This window comes from Pogoniulus pusillus, chromosome 13, assembly GCF_015220805.1.
Source record: "Pogoniulus pusillus isolate bPogPus1 chromosome 13, bPogPus1.pri, whole genome shotgun sequence".
NCBI lineage: Eukaryota > Metazoa > Chordata > Aves > Piciformes > Lybiidae > Pogoniulus > Pogoniulus pusillus.
Window position 1 is genome coordinate 22,101,438 of NC_087276.1, and position 21,567 is coordinate 22,123,004.

The window sequence follows — 21,567 nt, forward strand, 5'->3', positions numbered from 1 at the left end:
GCTCACATCCCAGCTCAGTCCTCCACAGGTTCTCCTGCTGCCTCTCTTTGAAGCCATGAGACACCAGATCCTGAGTTAGCAATGGCTTCTCCACTCAGCTGTAATCTACCTGAACTGACTGCAGCAGAACTGCATCAGGGACACATTTTTCCTCCAGTACTTACAGCCACAAGTGCCATTTTCCCTGGTGGCTTCATAAATGGGTAGTTAAGTACATTAGGGAGCCACATGAGTCGGGACAGCCATCAGCCAGCCAGCTCCAGAAGAGGAAATGCTGATGTGCAGCAAGACAAGAACGGATGCAAAGGAGGAGAAGGAACTCTTGTTAGATCTGAAGAGCCCTGCCAAGCCAGTCGATCTGGATGTAGTTAGAGAGGTGCAGAGAGCACAAAAAAAGGCTGTGATGGTTAATTCCAGGGATATCTGTTTCTGGGACAGGCTGTTAGATGGACCTCTAGTGTTCATTTTTCTAAGGGAGAACCTTTTGATAAAGTCCTGTTTATTTAGAACCGAAGAATTAACTTGGTTTGGGATGAACAGGATCCTTAAAGGTCAACTAGTCCAACCCCCTCTGTGGTCAGCAGGGATCTCCCCAAACAGAGTAGGCTGCAAAGAGCTGCAAACAACCTGACCTGGGATGGTTCCAAGGAAGAGGCTTCTACCACCTCTCTGGGCAACTTCAGTCAGGGTCTCCTCAGCCTCATGATAAAATATTCCTTCCTTCTCTCTAGTCTAAATCTCCTTTTAGTTCAAGCCATTGCTGCTTGTCCCGTCCCAACAAGCCCTGCTCAAAAGTCTGTCCCCAACTTTCTTCTCAGCCCCTTTAAGTCCTAAAAAGCCAACAGAAGGTCTCCCTGGAGCCTTCTCTTCTCCAGGCTGCACCACCTCCTGCGGGCTGAGAGAGTTGATTCCTCCAGAAGCGGTGACTGCCGTTCAGTCAGGGTTTGCTCAGCTCTCGTCCCTTTGCACCCCAAACAGGCTTCGGGAGGAGGTTCTGTTTTTCCAGAGGATCAGAACTGCAAACGTCAGTGTTGGTCTGCAGGAATTTTCTAATGAGCTGGCTGACAGGCAGCCGGCTGCACCATGGAAACCCTGACACATGATTACCTAGGATGGGGCTGGAAGTGGTCCTGGCTCTCGGAGGCAGTGGGAGGTTTGCCACCGCCGTGTCGGGGCCAAGCTCTCGGCCAGGAGATCAAAGGTGTATTTTTGTTGGAAAGCTTAGCTTGGACAAGGTGTTTGGATTTCACTGGTGCTCTGCTCACTGAGTTCTGTGGTGGGGAAAAAATGTTATTTACTCTGAGATCCCAGTTTTCTGTTACAGCCATCCCCCTATGTCTCTGAGAATTACATCCCAATTTTTCCTCCTTCTATGAGCTGCTCAGGCAGGGACTGAACTTTAGCCTGGGTTGGAAAGTGGAGCAACCAAAGGTTGGACGAGTTTGCCCCAGTGTTGTCACTGGAGAACACACAGCCCTTGTGTCCTGCTTGGTATTGTTGTGCATCATCTGCCTCAAACTGAAATCCAGATAGATTTTATTTGGGTTTGGTTTCATTGACTCGAATAGCTGAAAATATTTGGCAGCCAACTGATGCTAAATATCTTCTTTCTTCTTCATTTCTAAAGCATTTCTTCTGTCAGGGAGTTGTCACTGAAACTATTTTTAATTCTTGCCTTCCCCCCCCCCCCCTTATTTTCTTTCAATCCATGATGTTTTGTTGGAAAACATCTCTGTTTGCTCAGAGAAGGAGGAGGAAATTCTGGTCTTGGGGAAAGTGGTGAAAATCCAAGTGTTTTCTCTGACTTCACTGAAATTGTTTTGGAATCATGGGCAGGAGAAGTTATTTTCTACAACCTGAATGCTCTCACATCTCTTGGAGGCTCTAAAAAGAAGCACTTTCCACTTTCAGCAGGTCTAGCAGGGTTCTCCTCTACTGTGCCCTGGTGAGATCATATGTGGAATACTCTGTCCAGTTTTGGGCTTCCCCAACTGAAGGGAGACAGGGATTTGATGGAGAGAGTCCAATGAAGGGACATTGTAGCCAGGTGGGGGGTGGCCTCTTCTCCCAGGCAACCAGCAATAGAACAAGGGGACACAGTCTCAAGTTGTGCCAAGGAAAGTATAGGCTGGGTGTTAGGAGGAAGCTCTTCATAGAGAGAGTGATTGGCATTGGAATGGGCTGCCCAGGGAGGTGGTGGAGGCACCGTCCCTGGAGGTGTTCAAGAAAAGCAAGGATGGGGCATTCGGTGCCATGGGCTGGTTGACTGGACAGGGCTGGGTGCTAGGTTGGACTGGATGAGCTTGGAGGGCTCTTCCAACCTGGTTGATTCTATGAGGATGGTGAATGGACTTGAGCATCTCTGCTATGAGGACTGAAGGACCTGGGGCTGTTTAGTCTTGAGAAGAGAAGGCTGAGAGGGGATTTGATCAATGTCCATAAATGTCTGAGGGGTGGGTGTCAAGATGAAGAGGTCAGGCTATATTTTTAACGGTGCCCAACGATAGGACAAGGAACGATGGGTACAAGCTGGAACACAGGAGGTTCCACCTCATCACAAGGAGACAATTCTTTATGGTGAGGGTGACAGAGCACTGGAGCAGGCTGCCCAGAGAGGTTGTGGAGTCTCCTTTTTTTTGGAGACTTTCAAACCTTGCTGGATGTGTTCCTGTGTGACCTGTCCTAGGTTATCCTGCATTGGCACAGGGGTTGGACTTGATGATCTCGGAGGAATGGAGCAAAGCTGGGAGTGGGTAGGTTCAGACTGGATGTGAGGAGGAAGTTGTTGAGCATGAGAGTGGTGAAAGGCTGGAATGGGTTGCCCAGGGAGGTGGTTGAGGCCCCATGGCTGGAGGTGTTTAAAGCCAGGCTGGATGAGGCTGTGGGCAGCCTGATCTAGGGTAGGGTGTCCTTGCCCATGGCAGGGGGGTTGGAACTAGATGATCCTTGTGGTCCCTTCCAACCCTGAATGATTCTGTGATTCTATGATCTCTAGAGGCCCCTTCCAATCCCTACCATTCTATAGTTTCAGGCAAGCTGAACAACAGGCTTGAGGGCCTTAAAATATTGCATAGATTGAACCTCATCTTTAAAAGATCCATGCAGAGTGTCAGTCTGTTGACAAAACTGACTCAGAAGGACTTGGGGCAGCGTTTCCAAGCAATGAATTCCTCTATGAATCTCATTCTGACTTTGTACTATAAAAGACAGAGAAGGATTAGTTCTGGGATATATTTATTCACAGACTATTTACTGGATATATACCAACTATTCAGTGAGTATCCAGAAGGTCTTAGATTTCAGTTTGAGTTTTTTTGTTGGTTTTTTTTTTTGCCAAAATGCTGTGATGGTCACCTGATGTGAGCTGATTTCAGCCCATGGGTTGCTGCCACTCTCCTGCTTTCCTCTCTGGATTGTGCTGCTTGCCTGCCTCGCGTGACATTTCTGCTCCACCCTTGGCTGAATGGGATCAATTAGTGCTGTTGAGACCTGAGCTTGCAGATGAAGGGGCATTCAAGTCTGGCCTTGGGGAGTATGGATGCTGCCTTGCCCCAAGCATGGACCACTGCAGAAATGCTGTACTTGGACCCTGCAGATGCCACCCACTCCCTGCCCGCTGGGAAGGCTGAGTCTGGTTTGAAGCAGTTTCATGTGACTTCATCAGAGAGAACAGGGAGACTTTGTTGTCTTGAGAGCAGCTGTTGTTTCAAAATACAGTCCTTCCTGGACGGCTGCGAGGAGCAGCACTTAACATGTCCTATGCAGCTTTACACTTTGAAGAAGACACTTTTCCCTTCCTTGACAGCAGTGGGGCTTTCCTCATGCAGAAGAGAGCTGTTGATCTCCCCAGCCGAGCTTCTTAGCCCATGATCCTGTTTGCTCATGCATGTTTGGTGTCTGAGCTGCCATGTAAATGCTGCTCAAGTTGCTGCACCAGCCTCAGGTCTGAACGTCTTCCCTGGACTGAGTAAGCCACAACTAACACACATTAGGGGGGCACCCAGCCATGGCTCATCTTCATTTTCAGAGAATCACTGCATGGTGGCGATTGGAAGGGACCTTTGGGAATCTTCCAGTCCAACTCTTTCTAAAGCAGGGCACCCACAGCAGCTTGCCCAGGATCACAATGCCCAGCTGGGTTTGGAAGCTCTCCAGACAAGGAGACTCCACAACCTCTCTGGGCTGCCTGCTCCAGGACCTCACAATAAACAAGTTTCTCTTCCTGTTCAGGTGGAACATTCTGGGTTCTAGTTTGTGCCTCCTGCCCCCTGTCCTTCTTGCTTTTGCTGAGCACTGATCAGATGCCTTCTGGGGTTGCTCTTCTCCAGGCTCAACAGCTCCAGGGCTCTCAGCTTTTGCTCTTCACAGAGATGCTCCAGGCCCCTTGGCATTTTTGTAGTTTCCACTGGACTCCTTCCAGTAGTTCTTTGTCTCTCTTGGACTAGGGAGCCCAGTTTTGTTTTATTTGAAGCTAAAACTTTGGGCTGCTGTGTTCTCCTGTGTTGCAGGAGCTCATGTTGCCACTCAGAAGAGAGGAATTCCCAGCAAAAAAGAACCAGGGTGACTGCAGTGCTGGGGACCAGGATGAGGGAGACACAGTGTGAAGGAAGAGCTGAACAATGAGCTGCTGCAGTGCTGAGAAGAAACAAAGATTAAATCCCCCTGAACACCTGTTGGCTGCATCAGCACCTGCACAGCTTCTGCTGGAGGCATCCATCACTACTCCATCGGCACTCTGGATTCATGGCCAGTTCAGGTATCAGCCAAAGCTGCTGAGCAGTGAATACCTTCAATAATGTGCTGCTTTTAATGCATTCAGTCAGGGCAATTACACAAAATTACAGGTCTGCCCTTTTCATTTTACAGATTCTTTTTGTCCTGAGAAGGTATAAATATTCAGTGAGCCCACTCAGCAAACGCTGCAGGCAGAGTCAGGTTTGAGAGAGCAAATGTGTTTATATTAAGTTTGCTTTGAAGACCCTTTTCGAGATGGCTTTGGAAATGTCCCTGTGAAGTGTTGGATGAGGACTGGCTTCCCCTGCATGCAAACTGCATCCTCTCCTCACGTCACAAGCTGCTAAGCGAATTACCAACTGCCACTTGCACTCCTTGGCCATGCCAGGGAATGTCATTTAAACAAATCCATTCGTGAAGGCTTAATTAGCAGGGACCGTGCAATTTGCAGCCCTTGTACGGCGAGTCTCTGCTAATCAGATTGGATCTGGCAGAGTGCTAAGTGCTGCTGATGTGCTGGAGAGGTAAAAATCGTTCAGGCCTTGCAGGGATCAAGCTGGAGATCAGAAAAAAAACCCCACTGGATTGATAGTGTTGTCCTCCCGCAGGGGCTGGTGGTAGGGCTGGGGAGGGGAGCAGGTACTGGTGTGGTGCATGGAGCCTCAGGGAACTGCTTCTGGTCTTGAGCCTCTTTTTTCAGCTGTCAAAAGAAGATAAATATGCAAACAGAGATAATGGTGTAAATGATCAGAGGGCTGGAGCACCTCGGCTATGAGGACAGGCTGAGGGAGCTGGGGGGTGTTCAGCTTGGAGGAGAGAAGGCTCCAGGGAGACCTCAGAGCAGCCTGCTGGTGCCTGAAGTGGACTACCAGAAGGCTGCAGAGGGACTGTTTGCAAAGGCTTACCGTGACAGGACGAATGCAATGGTTTGAAATGAATGCAGAGCAAATTTGGATTGCATGTGAGGAACAAGTTCTGCACCATGAAGGTGCTGGAATGCTGCAACAGGTTCTCCTGGGAGGTAAGTGAAGCTCCATCCTTGGAGCTACTCAAGGTGAGGCTGAACAAGGCTCTGAACAACCTCGTAAACCAGATGCCTGCTGACTTCAGGGGACTTAAACGAGATGACTTTTGGAGGTGCCTTCTAACCCAAACCACCCTATGTGATGCTGCTTTCTTGTAGAGACCAGTTTGAGGTCAGCTGAGGAGGAAGCTTGAGTAAAGCTGTGTACACGCTGAGTAACTTCTGTTATTGCAGATTCTCTTTGGTGTCTGTATTAAAAATTCCTAAATTGGGAATCAGCTGACGTTGTAAATTAGTGGGAGGCATCCAGGTTAGGCAGTGGTTGATTATAAACACCAACAAAGATGTTGTTTGCTTACAGCAACCTCCAGGAGTCCGAATCCCTGACTGTCCCCTGTGGTGCCATATGCTGTAGGAGTGACAAAACTGAGAGACAGGTAGGTCAATCAAATTATTTCTGTCTCACTATCTGCACAGCAGAAATTCAGCATCTGATCTCATCTCTGAGGGAAAGAACTCTACTCTCAGGTCTGCCTCCTTTGTGTCTCTGGCCAGATCATCGCTGCATCCCTTCACACTGGCCCTGATAACATCTTTCTAGCAGGAGCTGTCCTGGGAAAGCAAAAAGCCACATTGAAAATGGGAGTGGAAATAAACCACAAAGCAAACCCACCCGATCATTAGATGTCTACCAAAGCTTTGGAGACACACAACAGAATCCTTGTTCAGGTGGCTTTGAAAGAAGACAAAGCTTGCAGCCCTGGGCTAGGGGGACACTGGCAGTGTTGGGTTTCACCTGTCCTTTGTGCCTGTGGGAGAAAAAAAACAGCTCAACCTGGACAAAACCTAATGAAAGTGACCATGCTGGGCAGCAGCACAAGATCTCCGCTCAGTTCAGCAAAGCTCCATTGAAGTGCAGGTGCTTGTGTTGCACCAAAACCTTGCAGAGAGGCCAGGCAAGCTCAACACCTGCAAGCCAGTGGGCTGCGATCCAGCTTTTATCACGCAGGGGTGGACCCTGCAGATCACATTTCAGGTTTGGTTTTAAGCCTGGTATATCTTGCAGCCACGATAATAATGAGACCTGTACCACTTCCAGACAGTGTAGTATGAGTTCTCCTTCCTATTTGATTAGGATCCCATCACCCTGTTCATTACCTGTTGCTTGCTTAAAGCAACAGAACTACCAACAAACCTGAAAGAAATCAACACCCCCAGACCAAAACTCTATTTACTGGAGACTTCAAACTTACAGAACAAAGTGAGATCATACTGCATAAAGGGTCACCTCGAAAAGCCAACCCACCCAGGCTGCCAGTTGCCTGGCATGCTGTTTGTCACCAGCACGGTGTAATTACCATGGACTTTAGTGGGACAATAAATACGAGAGCACAGCTGGTATTCATTTTCAGCTGCTTCACCAAAGAAACAGAAGATCTTGTAACAGAGTCAACACAGAATTTGTCAGGATACACTAAAATCTTCAATAGGTGTGACCCTGAGGTCATAAAATTGCTCATCAGGAGTAAAAGTAGTATTAATTTTATTGAAAAGAGTTTGTGTCCCATACAAAGAGGCAGAAATGGCTCAATCCAGTCTCCTACAGTCTCCACAGTCTCCAGTTGTGCCAGGGTAGGTATAGGCTGGATATTAGGAAGAAGTTCTTCACAGAGAGAGTGATTTCCCATTGGAATGGGCTGCCCAGGGAGGTGGTGGAGGCACCGTCCCTGGGGGTCTTCAAGAAAAGACTGGATGAGGCACTTAGTGCCATGGTCTAGTGATTGGATAGGTCTGGGTGATAGGTTGGACTGGATGATCTTGGAGGTCTCTTCCAACCTGGTTGATTCTATGATTCTACAGAGCCTGAAAGCCCAGGAGTGCTGTGATCAAATCAATACAAACAATATCTTCAACCATAAATTTCAGTTTATGAAACACAGGCTGCAGAGGCTTTTCCTTAGAAATAAAAGAGGGGAATGAAAATGAAAGAACTATGGAATGGTTCCTCAAAAGCTTTCTGAGATTTGCTTTGTCTCAATGGAGTGTTGTACATTTATAACTGTAGCAGAATAAGCCTGGCTCTAGGTTCTTGGGCTGGCAGCTTTATGTTCAGGGACCTGAAGTTTATTAATGATCCTTCTGAATGCATTGAGTTAGGAGAAAAATCTTCTATGGTTTGCTGTGGAGTAGCACTGCAAGAAAACACCAACATTTTGTTAGCAATTAGGTGGTTCAGATTATCATTGAGGTGGAAAACCTTGTGTGTGTTGGGATGGAGCTGCTGCCCCAGAAGCAGTGATGGAGGAGGGCTTGAGTAAAACCCTTTGGAGCAGAGAACTCACAGAATAGAGTTAAACTTGAGCTTTGAATCCTTAACTCTGGACTTGATGCAGAGCTCACTGATTGAAGCTGGTGGTGCTGTGCTCTGTGCTGGTCCCTTTGGGCTCTCTACAACTCTGTAGAGAGTAACCAGTGGAGTCCCCCGGGGATCAGTGCTGGGTTCGGTGCTGTTCAACATCATCATCAATGACATTAATGAGAGGACAGAGTCTGCTGATGATCCCCTCAATTCAGGAGAGATGTTGAGGTGCTGGAACATGTCCAGAGAAGGGCACCAAAGCTGGTGAGAGGCCTGGAACTCAAATCCTATGAGGAGAGGCTGAGGGAGCTGGGGGTGTGCAGCCTGCAGAAGAGGAGGCTCAGGGCAGACCTCATTGCTGTCTACAACTACCTGAAGGGAGACTGTAGCCAGGTGGGGTTGGTCTCTTCTCCCAGGCAACCAGCAACAGAACAAGGGGACACAGTCTCAAGTTGTGGCAGGGGAGGTCTAAGCTGGATGTTAGGAGGAAGTTGTTGGCAGAGAGAGTGATTGGCATTGGAATGGGCTGCCCAGGGAGGTGGTGGAGTCACCGTGTCTGGAGGTGTTGAAGCAAAGCCTGGATGAGGCACTTAGTGCCATGGTCTGGTTGACTGGACAGGGCTGGGTGCTAGGTTGGACTGGATGAGCTTGGAGGTCTCTTCCAACCTGGTTGATTCTATGATTCTAAACAGTAGGAGGAGAGGCAGCAGCCTCAGGTTGCACCAGGAGAGATTTAAATTGGACATGAGGAATGATTTCTTCCCTAAAAGGGCTGTCAAGGCCTGGAACAGGCTGCCCAGGGAGGTGAAGAAGTCACCATCCATGGAGGGATTAACGTGTGGCCGTGGCACGGTGGGACAGGGCGTAGTGGCTGTTGTGGTTTTGGACTGGTGGTTGGACTTGGTGGTCTCCAACCTTGGTGACTCCATGTGAAAGCCTCAGGACTGAGTCTTGGATTCCTGGGGGGTTGGTTTTTGGAAGCCACCCTCCAAACCCCAGGTCTGTGGCCGGTGCCTGCTGTGTGGAGTGTGGGCACCCTCGCACAGCTGTGCTGGCCCTTGAGGCGAGGTCGCACACAGCCAGAGGGCACAAAGCCCTTTCCCGCCCATTCTGCTCGCCGCCATTTTGCCTCCCCGCCCTCAGTGCTGTGCACCTTCCTCCTCGGCGCCGCTGCTGCGTGGTCCCTGAGAGCCCTCGGTGGGGCTGAGGTAAGGGCTCCTGCCTGCCTCCCTCGCTCCGTGGGATGGCCACCGTGTGCTGCTCAGGCAGGGAAAGGAAGGAGCGTGACACGGGAAGGTCTCTGCAGCGTAGGGGAGGGAGAGCCCTGGAAGGGAGGTGCAAGGTGCTGAGGAGGGGGAGGCAAAATGGCGGCGAGCTCTGCGGGCGGGCAAAGGCCTTTGTGCCTGCTTGTGTGTGGCCTTCCTCTGAGGGCTGCCGTGGGCGAGAGGGAGGCCATGGCCCCGGGGCTCGCAGCATGGCTGCCAAATGGAGGTCTCGTCCCAAGTGCAGAGTCCTGCATCCAGGGGTGCGAGCTGGCCAGGAGCCAGACGTGGGTTTGGGCCGGGCTGGTGCTGTGGAAGGCTTCATGCTGCTGCTTATAGGGGTTTTCTTCTTCTCCTTTCCCACAGAAGGTCTGATCCTGGGTGGGGCTGAGAGAATTCCCCTCGGCTGTCTGCGTGAGCTTGTTCCCTGCCTGAGAGGTGAGTGAGGGCAGCCATTGCCTGCTGCAGCCTCCCCTGCCAGACCCTGCAGCATTAAACCCCAAGTGCTTTCTGTGTTCCCTGTCTCTGAGGGGTGAGGGCAGCCATTGCCTGATGCAGCCTCCCCTGCCAGACCCTGCAGCATTTTAAACCCCAAATGCTTTCTGTGTTCTCTGTCTCTGAGGGGTGAGGGCAGCCATTGCCTGCTGCAGCCTCCCCTGCCAGACCCTGCAGCGCTTTAAACCCCAAATGATTTCTGTGTTCCCTATCTCTGAGGGGTGAGGGCAGCCATTGCCTGCTGCAGCCTCCCCTGTCAGACCCTGCAGCATTTTAAGCCCCAGATGCTTTCTGTGTTCCCTGTCTCTGAGGGGTGAGGGCAGCCATTGCCTGCTGCAGCCTCCCCTGCCAGACCCTGCAGCATTAAGTCCCAAATGCTTTCTGTGTTCCCTATCTCTAAGGGGTGAGGAGAGCCATTGCCTGCTGCAGCCTCCCCTGCCAGACCCTGCAGCATTAAACCCCAAATGATTTCTGTGTTCCCTGTCTCTAAGGGGTGAGGAGAGCCATTGCCTGCTGCAGCCTCCCCTGCCAGACCCTGCAGCATTTTAAACCCCAAATGCTTTCTATGTTCCCTATCTCGGAGGGGTGAAGGGAACCATTGCCTGCTGCAGCCTCCCCTGCCAGACCCTGCAGCGCTTTAAACCCCAAATGCTTTCTGTGTTGCCTGCTTCTAAGGGGTGAGGGGAGACACTGCCTGCTGCAGCCTCCCCTGCCAGACCCTGCAGCATTTTAAACCCCAAATGCTTTCTGTGTTCCCAGTGTTGTTTCCTTTAACCCGACAGGGCTGTGGTGTGAGGTACGTCACTTAATAATATTTAACTTCTTTTGAGGCAAGGATATTACCGTGCCTTGGAGGGATAGTTGAGGTGACTTTCAGGGAATGTGAATTCTTCCATGTGATGGGATGAGAATAGGCTCAGGGGCTCATTATCCAGTAGGTTTTGTAAGGTAAATTTGGGATACCTTTCTGTGAGCTTTGTTTGAAATGGTCTTTTAGAGAAATCACTTCGTTCTCGGGGGAACTGTTTGGTTTTGCTTGGTTTGCTTAAAAAAAAAACAGGGATGCATAGTCCATTTCTTTTCCAGTGTGCTCAACAGATCATCCTACTAATGCCCACTGAAATGGTTTAGCAGTTCTCACATGAGATGCCAGGTAGAAAGACTGCAAAAGCCATCCAGAACTTCTGTTATAAAGTCTGAACAGGCATCCTCTGAAAAATGTCAGCAGTTGTCTCTTATTAAAGGTTATCAAGATTTGGACAACTTGATGGTTCCTTTTACAAGCAAAACAACAAAAAAAATTAAAAGGAATCTGACAATTATTTGCTAAATGTCAATAATGTCTCTGAGGATACCCATGAAATAATAAAGAGGCATTCAGCTGGGCTAACAAAGCATCCATGGCCTGATTTTTGGCATCAGTGGAGAGGACTTGAGTGCTCAGTAGCTCACAGGAATGGGAAGTTGGCAGCCTGAAAAGAACTGATCTGAAAAAAATAACTTAATAAACTCAAAAACCTCTCTACTTTGAGGGTGGAATAAGCTGACGTTCTAAGGTAGTTTAATATTAAGCCCAAAACCTCAATTAAGGTGGTTTGCAACCCAACACTTTTCTTTCCTCTCCTGCTAAATGACCTTTTATATAGGACCTGCCTCATTAAATTCAGTTGGACTTCCTAGACAGGAGAAGGAGGGTAAATATTTTTCAGAAGTTTGTGCTAATGGAGTCGTTTATGCTGAATAAATAAATAAAACCTACAGACCTCAAGTTTGAGAAGCAAAGGTAGACCAGAACTAGAATTTGCAACTTACATGGCCAAAACCAAACAATAAGGAACTGTCTACTTCAGATGGCTCGAAATGCTTTTCATTGAAAACAGATGCTGCTTAGGTCAAAACTTTGTGTTCAAAAAATAACTTGCTGTTCTCACTGTGAATCGTTTAAAATGACTTGTTTAGATTAAAAAGAAGAAAAAAATAAGGAAAAGGAAAAAAAATCTAAACTGGTTTTCTCAAGTTGCAGATAAAGAATGGCTTACTCCAGCTCAGCACGGGACTTTGTTGGGCTTTCAGATCTGCATCCAAACCTTGCTCGTCCTGTAAGTCTCACAGACGTGGTACTTTTGTTCTCCACTGAAATCGTATAGGACTGGATTACATTACTGCAAAATTATGTAATTGATGTGTATTTAGGTACTAACAGCATTAGTGTAATTGTTAGACAGAAAGCACCTTTCCTCCTTTGTGCACAAGGCAGCAAAATGAAAATTGATGCTGCTGTTGTGGTTTCTCCATGCTATGGACAACTATAGATATTGACTTATCAATTCAGTGCCTGAGACTATCAGAGGCCTCTTTGTGGTGTTTTAAATGGATACTGAATTAGTAAAGACATCTACAGAATCAGCATTGTGTAGTCACAATACATCTGCAACCCACAATGGTCTTTCACTACAAGCCCGTGGATGTGTAAGACCCAGTCCTGCAGTCTTTACTGGTGTGCTCAGTTCCTCTGGGCTACATAATTCTAATCCTGAATTGTTCAAACAAAACTTCTGTCTTTTGACTGGATAAAAATCTCACAGGTGCACATCAGGTAGGATTGTTTCTACCTATTTGGAGCAAAAAGTAGGTTTGGTGGCTGTTGGGTTATAAGGAGCTAAGGTTTTGTTCTTGTAGAGGGGACGGGATAGCAAGGTGAATGAAAAACTAAACCTGAGACAGCCTTATTGAACCTGATGAGATTCCTCTCAGCTCACCTCTCCAGCCTGCCCAGGTCCCTCTGGCTGTCACCCATCCTTCAGTCTTATCAACTGCACCACTCAGCTTGGTATCATCTGGACATTTTTTTTCAGTTTCCACAGCTTTTTTTTGGGGGAAGGACACATTTTTTTTCTCATTTACTTTGAACAAGTGAAAGAGAAATCACAGCAAAGGAGTGAGCCAGGAGGAGTTTTTTATACCCTCACAGTGGTTTTGGTTTTTTTTCCTCATTCTTTCCAACTTTTTATCAGCTCCTGATTAAATTTAATCTGTCGTTCAGAGTTACTCTCAAACAACGCTCCTCTAATTCAGTTAAAATCTCTCCTTTGAGTATTGCAGTTAGTCACAAAAAGCACTTTTATGCAAATAGAGCTCACTACTATCTGACGATAACGATCAGCCATGGGTTTAACATGTTAAAATAGCTGAGCACACATCACTCCAAGTATCAAAATGCCTCTTTTAAAAGACTTTTTAATTTAATTTTTTTTAAAAAGCACAATAGGTCAAACTCTAAGGAACTTGCAGAGTGTTTGTGCTGTAGGCTTGTGATTCGGTTGAGCAGCCTTGAGCAATGCTGTGCCCGAAAAGTACAGCCCACTTCCTCACTGCAGGCATGGCTGCTCCTCTTCTTGTGGTGAAACCAACACTCGTGTAGCTGCATGATTATCTGAGCAAAGAAAAAGAAGTTTCTCTACCCTCTTTCTCCCCACTACGAAAAAAAAAAAACATTTTCCAGACAGATCACTTCCTTCTCTCCGCTTATTGTGCAGCCTTGGTCCTAACACCAGGGAGAGGGAATATACTCACAGCAGGGATAAGGAAGGATCTCTTGGAAGCTTAGTTCATGTCAAGAGGCACCCTAAGTGTCAGCCTTTAGGTGGCGAGATGCAGGGTGTGCTGCATTCTGATTTAATTGAAATGTGGTCTTTTAAGAAACAAATCCCGAAATAGATAGAAGGAAAAAAAAAAAAAAATCCCTAATCTAAATCACTGCATGTTGCGAGACCGATGACAGCTAGAAAAGAGTCTCTTAGACGGGAAGAACTAGGATTTGACACTTGTACACGGCCGCTCTTGAGGAGCTCGTTTCCATCTCTGTGGGGTTAAGGCAGCCACCTTGCTCCATCTAGTGATCCAAAGGAAACTGGGACCATCAGGTCTGGTTTTTGAGCACGTGTCGATAGTTCAGTTTCCCTGAGGTCAGTCAGCCTGCAGTGCTGTGTGAAGAGCTGCAAAATTCAGCCTGGGTGGATTACTGGCTTGTCACATTGGCCCCTGCTAGCTGGGGCTAGCTCCTTACCTGGGCTTCCCATGCTGGAACAAGGAAGTGTGGTGGTTCATAGAATCATAGAATCAACCAGGTTGGAAGAGACCTCCAAGATCATGCAGTCCAACCTATCACCCAGCCCTATCCAATCAACTAGACCATGGCACTAAGTGCCTCATCCAGTCTTTTCTTGAAGACCCCCAGGGACGATGCCTCCACCACCTCCCTGGGCAGCCCATTCCAATGGGAAATCATGTGTGGACTAGAAGGATGTGAGACACTTTGTCCTAGAGGACAAAGCTCATTGTCTAAGCTCCCTTTGTGGTTGGCAGGAGAGAGGCACCTGTCCACAGTTGTGTTGTGAGATGAGAACAGGATCAGTGTCCCTCCATGTAGAGGTGTGTGTCTGTGCTGGCAGCAAGACAAAGCTCAGATACTCTGCTGTAAAATAAATTCTGCCCAGACTTTTCCAGGTGTATGTCAGGGGACCTGAGATCTGTGCAGAGACTGTGAAATAAGACTATTGCTGCCCACCTGAGGAGAGATGGCTGCAGAGCAGCCAATGCTGGGCATGCTTTGGGTGAACTTTTGTCCTCCCCTTGTCTTCCCAAACAGAACCAGATGGATTCCTTTCAATATTTTTATTAGTCTCTCTTTTCTTACAGGAAAATGGGATGTTTATGTTCTAGTCCTTACTTCATATGGTGCTGTGGGATAAGTAGATTAAACTGATTTCCAGTCAGAAATATGTTTATTATCATCAGTAGAGTGCAAGCCCATGAAATCTAATTCATGGTATACATCTGTGTTTAATGCTTGTATTCTATAATCTCTTTATTTTCTAGAATGTAATCGGTGTGGTTATTGGGAAAACAGATGTCAGAGGCTTTCCAGACAGAAAAAGTAAAGTCCCTTTTAACTCTTTTTACTACTCTTTTTCTTACGTGGGATAATTTGGTGTCTATGACTGAAATTGATGGGTAAATGATAAACAGACTCCTTAGTGTCAAACAGAATAATAAAAACTAAGAGCAATTGTCTGTTGGAGGAGGGAGATGAAAGAGCAGCATTAGTTTGGCTAAACCTTATTGATCAGAATTTGTCTGGGGAAACTGTCATGGAATGAAGGGTCTGAAGAAGATGGTGCTGATATGACCTCACTATTCTATAGAATCATAGAACAGTTTTGGTTGGAAATGACCTTCAAGATCATTGAATCCAATCAACAACCTATGACCACCATGGCCACTAAACTATGTCCCAAAGTGCCAGGTCTATGCAGTTTTTTAACATCTTCAGGGACTGTGTGTTTGGTTTGCTTCCTTCATGATCATTCTCTTTTAAAACAGGAGTGTTAAGCAGACAACTTCAGGAGGGGAACAAGTGATTTTTGGTATAAACAGCACCAGCCTCAGCTTACCACAGAATTATTTTGGTTGGAAAAGACCTTCAAGATTGACTTCAACCATTATCTAACACTACTAAGTCCTGTGGTGAAACACGTCCCTCAGCACCACATCCCTCTGTCTTGTAAACACCTCCATGGGTGAAGAATCCAACCACCTCCCTGGGGAATCTATTTTAGTACTTGAGAACCCTTTCAGTGAAGAAATTTCTTCTAATGCTCATCCTAAACCTCTCCTGGTACAATCTGAAGCTATTTCCTCTCCTCCTGTCACTTCTTATTAAGGAGAAGAGATCATATGTTCTTAAAATGAGGTTAATGTGGTGGTAGTCCAGCAGTGGTTGGGAATTGGAATGGTATGTGTAAAACTAAGGGATGGTACAGATGCTGTTGGGAAGCACCTCTGCTCCCAGAGAGTCATTCCAGCTCTGGGTGACGCTCTCAGCATTTCTGCTGGCACTGCTGCCATGCTGAGCTCCTCCAGTGGTGGATTTTTAGAAGGAAGCTGTCATCATCACCAAGAAACATGTGTACGTAGTGTGAAATATGTTTGTGTTTATCTCTCCATGGAGCTGCAGTCCCATTGTGCTTTGTGCCAGTCACTGTAGTTTTCACTGGTGATTTATGCTGGATGCTCCATGGAAAGCTTTAATAATGAGCTGTAAGAGGAAAGGGAGAGCAGGGTCTCAGAGATTGATATCTTCCTGAGCATGAGCTTTCCCCAGGGCTGGGAGCACTTTGCTTTATGCAGTTAAACCCCTCAGCACTCTTTGGACAGCAGTAATGCTGCCTCAGACCTGCAGCCTTATATGTCACCCTGATGGTCTCCTGCATGGACACAGCCATCTAGATGGGCTACCTGGAACAAAATTTGAGCTACTTTGTACACCCTTTCATAGCATGGCTTCCCCTTATCTCTGTTGATGTGTTTGTCCATGCCTGGAATATAGCATCATATGATTCTCTTTCTCAGAATGAAATTATTTAGGTTGGAAGGGACCATCAAAGCTCATCTAGTCCAACCCTCTGCAGTCAGCAGGGACATCTGCAACTACAGCAGATTGCACAGAGCCACAAACAACCTGACCTGGAATGGTTCGAAGGATGGGGCATCTCCCACCTCCCCGAGCATCCTGGGCCAGGGTCTCACCATTCTCATCATATTCCAAACACCCCCCCCCCCCCCCCCCCCTCTCTAGTCTGAATCTGTTTCTTTTAGTTCAAACCATCACTCCTTGTCCTGTCACCACAGGCCCTGCTCAAAGGTTTGTGATAAGCTTTATAGTACAGAAAGGCTGCAGTAAGGTCGTCCTGCAGCCTGTTCCTCTTGTGTTAGATCTGTAAGTTTATGAAGTATCGCCTAAAGAGGTATTTATGAATACGTGGAGGGGATGATGCAGGCATGGCTTGGAGCCATCCCTATTCAGGAGCATCAGCGGGTTTACTACACGGTCTGCTGCCCTCTAGTGGCACTGCCCACAATGCGGGTAGGAAATCGATGGCAAAGTCTAGGAAAGCCTCAAAATCGGGGATCTTACAGATAAATTCTACACTACATTCAAGCCACGCCAATAAATTGTGACGGTGCTGTTTGGGTTTGCAGACATTGGGTCCGAGAGATACACCTTCAGCTTCACCATTCGTGATTCACCTGCTTACTTCATTAACGTCAGCGCCTGGGGCAAAGAAGAATACATTAGATCACTTTCAGAAAGCTTCAGAGTTGGTGACTGTGGTAAGCTGGAGTTTCTTCTCAGCATGTTTCTGTTTGAATCCGAGGTGGTGATGTGTTTTTTTTTCCCCCAGTAAATCAGTGTTATGTACTTGTGGTTTTGCTATATTTTTCTCTGAGGACTCGGAAAACATTCTAATTGGAAACAAACCCTTCAGTTATGTCAAGCATAAAGAGGAAAGGGAATAAGACCTCAAGGATTTAAATTCAAAACCAGTAAATATGTCAACAAAAGGACCTGATGCAATCCCCTGAATGCAGCCACCCAGCACCTTCCTATAGTCAATCCATCTAAATTCTTACATTATATTAAGACCTTGCAAATGATGAAAAAGGAAGCTCTGCAAGAGATTTTGGTGTTTGTCTTAATTTGGTCATAGATACGACTGTGACTGCTCAAAAGACCCCAATAAAACTATTTACAGTCTATGCTTTTCTCTTGTTATGTAAACACAAAGACTTTGCTAGATCAGAGTAGAAACAACTTCTGACTGCAGAATGCTGCTCAAGAGCTCTGCATTCTTTTGTTTCCATTGAATATCTTGAGGACTGTCCTCAAAATTGCACTGATTATCTTGCTCAGGGAGGTGTTCAAGAAAGGTGTGGACATGGCACTTTGGGGCACAGTTTAATGACCATGGTGGTTTTAGGTTGATGGTTGGAGTCGATGATCTTAGAGGCCTTTTCCAACTGAAATAATTCTATGATTCTATGAGCTGTCTGAAGAGTATGGAAACGTTGGTCAGTAGTTACTGCACACTTTTGCTTTCCTTAACCTTGAAAATAACAATGTTTAAGAGCCACTTCTCAATTGTCTATGCTCAGTTTTCTAACTCTACTTCTCTGTGTTTTGTTTTAGTCACAATTGAAAATCCCTTAGTTCAGTCCAAGGAAACAGAGAGGGAAGAAAAATTCAATCCTGTGACTCCTAGGTAAATGTAAAGCACAGACTGGTGGTTCTTTCCAAGAAGACCAAAATTATTACCTGAATTAGTTGGCAGCAGGTGCAAGACTTTAGAGTTGGTCAATTTATAAAGTTTTACCTTCTTCCTGCATTCATTTGGGTGTGGGCAAGAAATCTCAAAAGAGGAAGTATTTGTCAGCATATGATCATAAAGTAATAACATAATAAGTAATGCTCTTTGTAACCAACCAGAGTAAATCTTGCTGAGTTCAGTCAATTGAAATGGAATTGATTTTGCCCAGGAGTTTTATCAGACATAACCAGCTGGCTTCATACAGTGATTCAACATGGCAGATTTTAACTTAGATATGTTTTAACTTACCTGAGATATCTAAAATGCAGATATTGGGCCAAGATGGAATCATGTACCTGTTCTTTAATTAGAATTTCTTTGCTAACTCATAGAACCATAGAACAGAGTGGTTTGGAAGGGGTTTCCAACAGTCATCTAGTCAACTGCCCTGCAGTCATGAGGGACATTCTCATTAGATCATGTATAAGTATAAAGTACTCACTAAGTCTTCAGTAACAGAAAAGTGTATGACTTTCAAAACTAATTTTAGAACAAATTAATTCCAACTTTTCCATATCTTTAGGGAAAACAATAAAGGCATAAACCAGCAGTTATTTCCTCCTGTGAATTGAATCCAGATTTTACAGTGTGAAATGCTGATCAATGTGTTGTGTTTTGTGCACACTTTTTAGCAGCTACAAATTACTGCTGAGTGAAAATCACTCCGTGGTCAAAACATTCTCCTGTTATGAAATGGACACAAGGCTGCTTTCGTTGCTGCATCAGCCTGTCAAGGACCCTCAGGATTACTATTCACTGGGTGATATCATTGCAAACGGACAAAGCCTTGATGGGAGAATCATTAATGTGCTTGCAGCTGTAATGTCAGTAAGTTAAGGAGCCACAGCAGGATGTGTTTCTGCTGTACCATAGGTAACTCTATTGATGTAAGTGTGGCTGTGGACTCAGAGTGGACAGGAATTGCTGGTTTTGTTTAAGTTGGCAGCCACTTCAGCACAATTACCACAACCATATCAGCTACCTGAGATTTTCATCAGCAACATGAGGAAGAAAATTGCAGGCATAAAAATCACAGAATAGAACCACTTTGGGTGGAAAAGACCTTTAAGATCATTAAGTCAAATAATTATCTAACTCTAACCAACCTAGGGTTAAACTATGCCTGTCAGCATCAAATCTCTGCAGCTTTGAAATGCCTCAAGGGATGGGGATTCAACCACCTCCCTGGGGAGCCTGTGTTTGAATGTCCCACATCAGTTTCATCTTCGGATCACATATGTGCAAGGAGTAGAGAACTTGCAAATATGTAAACCATGAACTCTTACAAATTAATCATGATATTACTGATGTTAGGAGGAAGTTCTTCACAGAGAGAGTGATTTGCCACTGGAATGGGCTGCCCAGGCAGGTGGTGGTGCTGCCATCCTTGGAGGAGTTCAAGAAAAGACTTGATGGGGCACTTAGTGCCATGTTCTAGTTGATTGGATAGGGCAGGGTGATAGGTTGGACTGGGTGATCTTGGAGGTCTCTTCCAACCTGGTTGATTCTATGATTCTATTATATAGAAATTTAATACAAACTAGAAATGATTTTAAAATGTGACCTCTTACCTTGAAGTAAAATTGGTGCTGTTAAACTTTCAGTGGTGCATAGAAGAATTTTTAATGCTGTTTATATTTCTTCCCCATCTTTTTTAACTCTTTGTTTCCTAGGTTATCACTTCTATCCTCCTAAAAACACTTAATCAGAGGAAAAGTGACTGCTTCTCTTTCTTCTTAAAGGTTGGGGAGCCAAAGTATTTTATGACTTCAGACAAGAGAAAAGGTCAGAGGTGTGAAGTAAAGCTGTATGATGAAACAGAGATGTCTTTTCCAATAGTATGGTAAAGTGTTTTTGCTTGTTAGGTTTGTTTCTTTATGCACTAAAATACATAAACCAGTGCAAAGTCAGTAAAGACACTAACTATAGTACTGATAAAACACTGCCTTTTAATTTAGATGTGTTGATATTTGTGTGCAAACAGCAATGCATACTAAGCAGAGGCTAAGAAAATGGAATTCATTAGAGTGACCTCATATGTATTGTCTAGTTTATGACTTTGCTGACAGACTGTGAGCTCATGAATGGCAAAGTGAAGCTCAGTTCCAAACAGTTACTTTTTTTTTTTTAATGTGGAAATTTGGGGTAATTCAGGAAATGGCATTTAAAACCAGTTGCAAAGGCAGTACATTTCTTCCACAAGCTAGGCTGAGAATAAAGAGAGGAGCAGGCTTTGTTTTTGAAGCCAAGCAGAACTAACAGGTGAAATGGAAACAGGTTGAGAACATTTTTGTTGCTGTTGTTTTAGTATGTTGATAGTACTTGGCAATGTTTTCAACCTGTATCCCATTTACTGACTACACCCATCCCATTTATGGATGTAAATAGTGACTTATTTACCCAGAGGCTTTTGCATTTTGCCCACAGTTTGTTCAATAAACTCATGATTAATCTATGTACAAGGTCTGTGGGTAGCCATTTGCATGGGGGTTGCTGTGCCTTGGTCAAAACGACCTTTGTTCCCTACTTAGATGTAACAAGACAGAGTTGCACTCTGAGATAGAAACTGCAGTTATCACTCCCTGTAATGTTTAACACAGTTAATGGTCATACACAAACACTAACAGGCGTCACCAGTGTGAGGCTGTCCAGCCCTTGAGCTGCTTCCAGTGTCGATTAGTGCAGCACCTTCACTGATAGTCTATTCTAGTGCTGGCAAGTAGCAATCAAGAACTGCGTCCTTCAGAACTCCTCAGAAGCAGAGATGAGGTGGTGCTGCTGCTCTACTCACTCCAAACTCTGCTTTTTTGTGCCTTCGTGGAGCCATAGCTAGAGGCAAAGATTTAGGAAATCCATGAGCAACAGGACTGTAGTGAAGATACTTCTAAGGCCATCAGTGAAGAGGTGGCTGAGCAGCTCCAGATGGAAAGGAAATGCCTTAAATCTTTTCCCAAGGGTTAAAAACCCACCAGACAGAGCTGTGCTTTGGCAGTGTTCTTGCCATCCAAACTTAGGAAGAGCTGAAAGAGATTTTATCAAGGGACCAAACCATTGCATTATCATTTCTGAGGGATGCCACTGACCTCACTCCAGTCTCATCATCCACAGTCACAAGGGCTCCAGTGTTGGAAAGCTGGCTGAACATTTGGCCTAGTGACGTGAGCTATCAACTGGTTCCCTCAGCAAAGGCTCAGCTGATAAGCAGTCATTTTAGCTGTGCTCTGCTTTAGTTAGAAATTCCTTTTGTCACAGCCCTGAAATGCAGACAGTATTTCCACCCATTATATTCTGCATTGAATCATTTTGAACACTCTAATAGCTCTTTATTTTATCCAGTTTGGCATGGGATAAAAGAGGGGCTGTCTCAGACCATCCATAAAGCATCCTGTCTGGCTGCAAAGTAGATCCCTGTGGGTGCACACAGCATTTCAGTTGCACGTGCGTTTGACAAAGGAGTTGTGTCCCCTTTGACCACTCAACTACATA

At 45.8% G+C, this 21,567-nt stretch overlaps 1 protein-coding gene across 5 annotated transcripts in view; it reads left to right on the top strand.

Moving 5' to 3' along the window:
* MEIOB (meiosis specific with OB-fold) overlaps positions 1–21,567 on the top strand; it is a 39,471-nt gene that overhangs the window by 12,617 nt on the left and 5,287 nt on the right. Inside the window, exons 2-10 of one of the 5 annotated variants that reach the window (XM_064152696.1) lie at positions 4,509–4,756; positions 6,120–6,195; positions 9,746–9,817; positions 11,892–11,973; positions 14,753–14,810; positions 16,916–17,047; positions 17,904–17,976; positions 18,714–18,909; positions 19,824–19,924. In XM_064152696.1, the coding sequence (XP_064008766.1) occupies positions 11,905–11,973; positions 14,753–14,810; positions 16,916–17,047; positions 17,904–17,976; positions 18,714–18,909; positions 19,824–19,924 (629 nt within the window). In that variant the 5' untranslated portion in view covers positions 4,509–4,756; positions 6,120–6,195; positions 9,746–9,817; positions 11,892–11,904. Of the gene's footprint in view, positions 1–4,508; positions 4,757–6,119; positions 6,196–9,745; positions 9,818–11,891; positions 11,974–14,752; positions 14,811–15,326; positions 15,843–16,915; positions 17,048–17,903; positions 17,977–18,713; positions 18,910–19,823; positions 19,925–21,567 lie in introns of those variants that run through there. The other 4 variants (XM_064152698.1, XM_064152697.1, XM_064152700.1 and 1 more) reach the window with 4 other exon arrangements.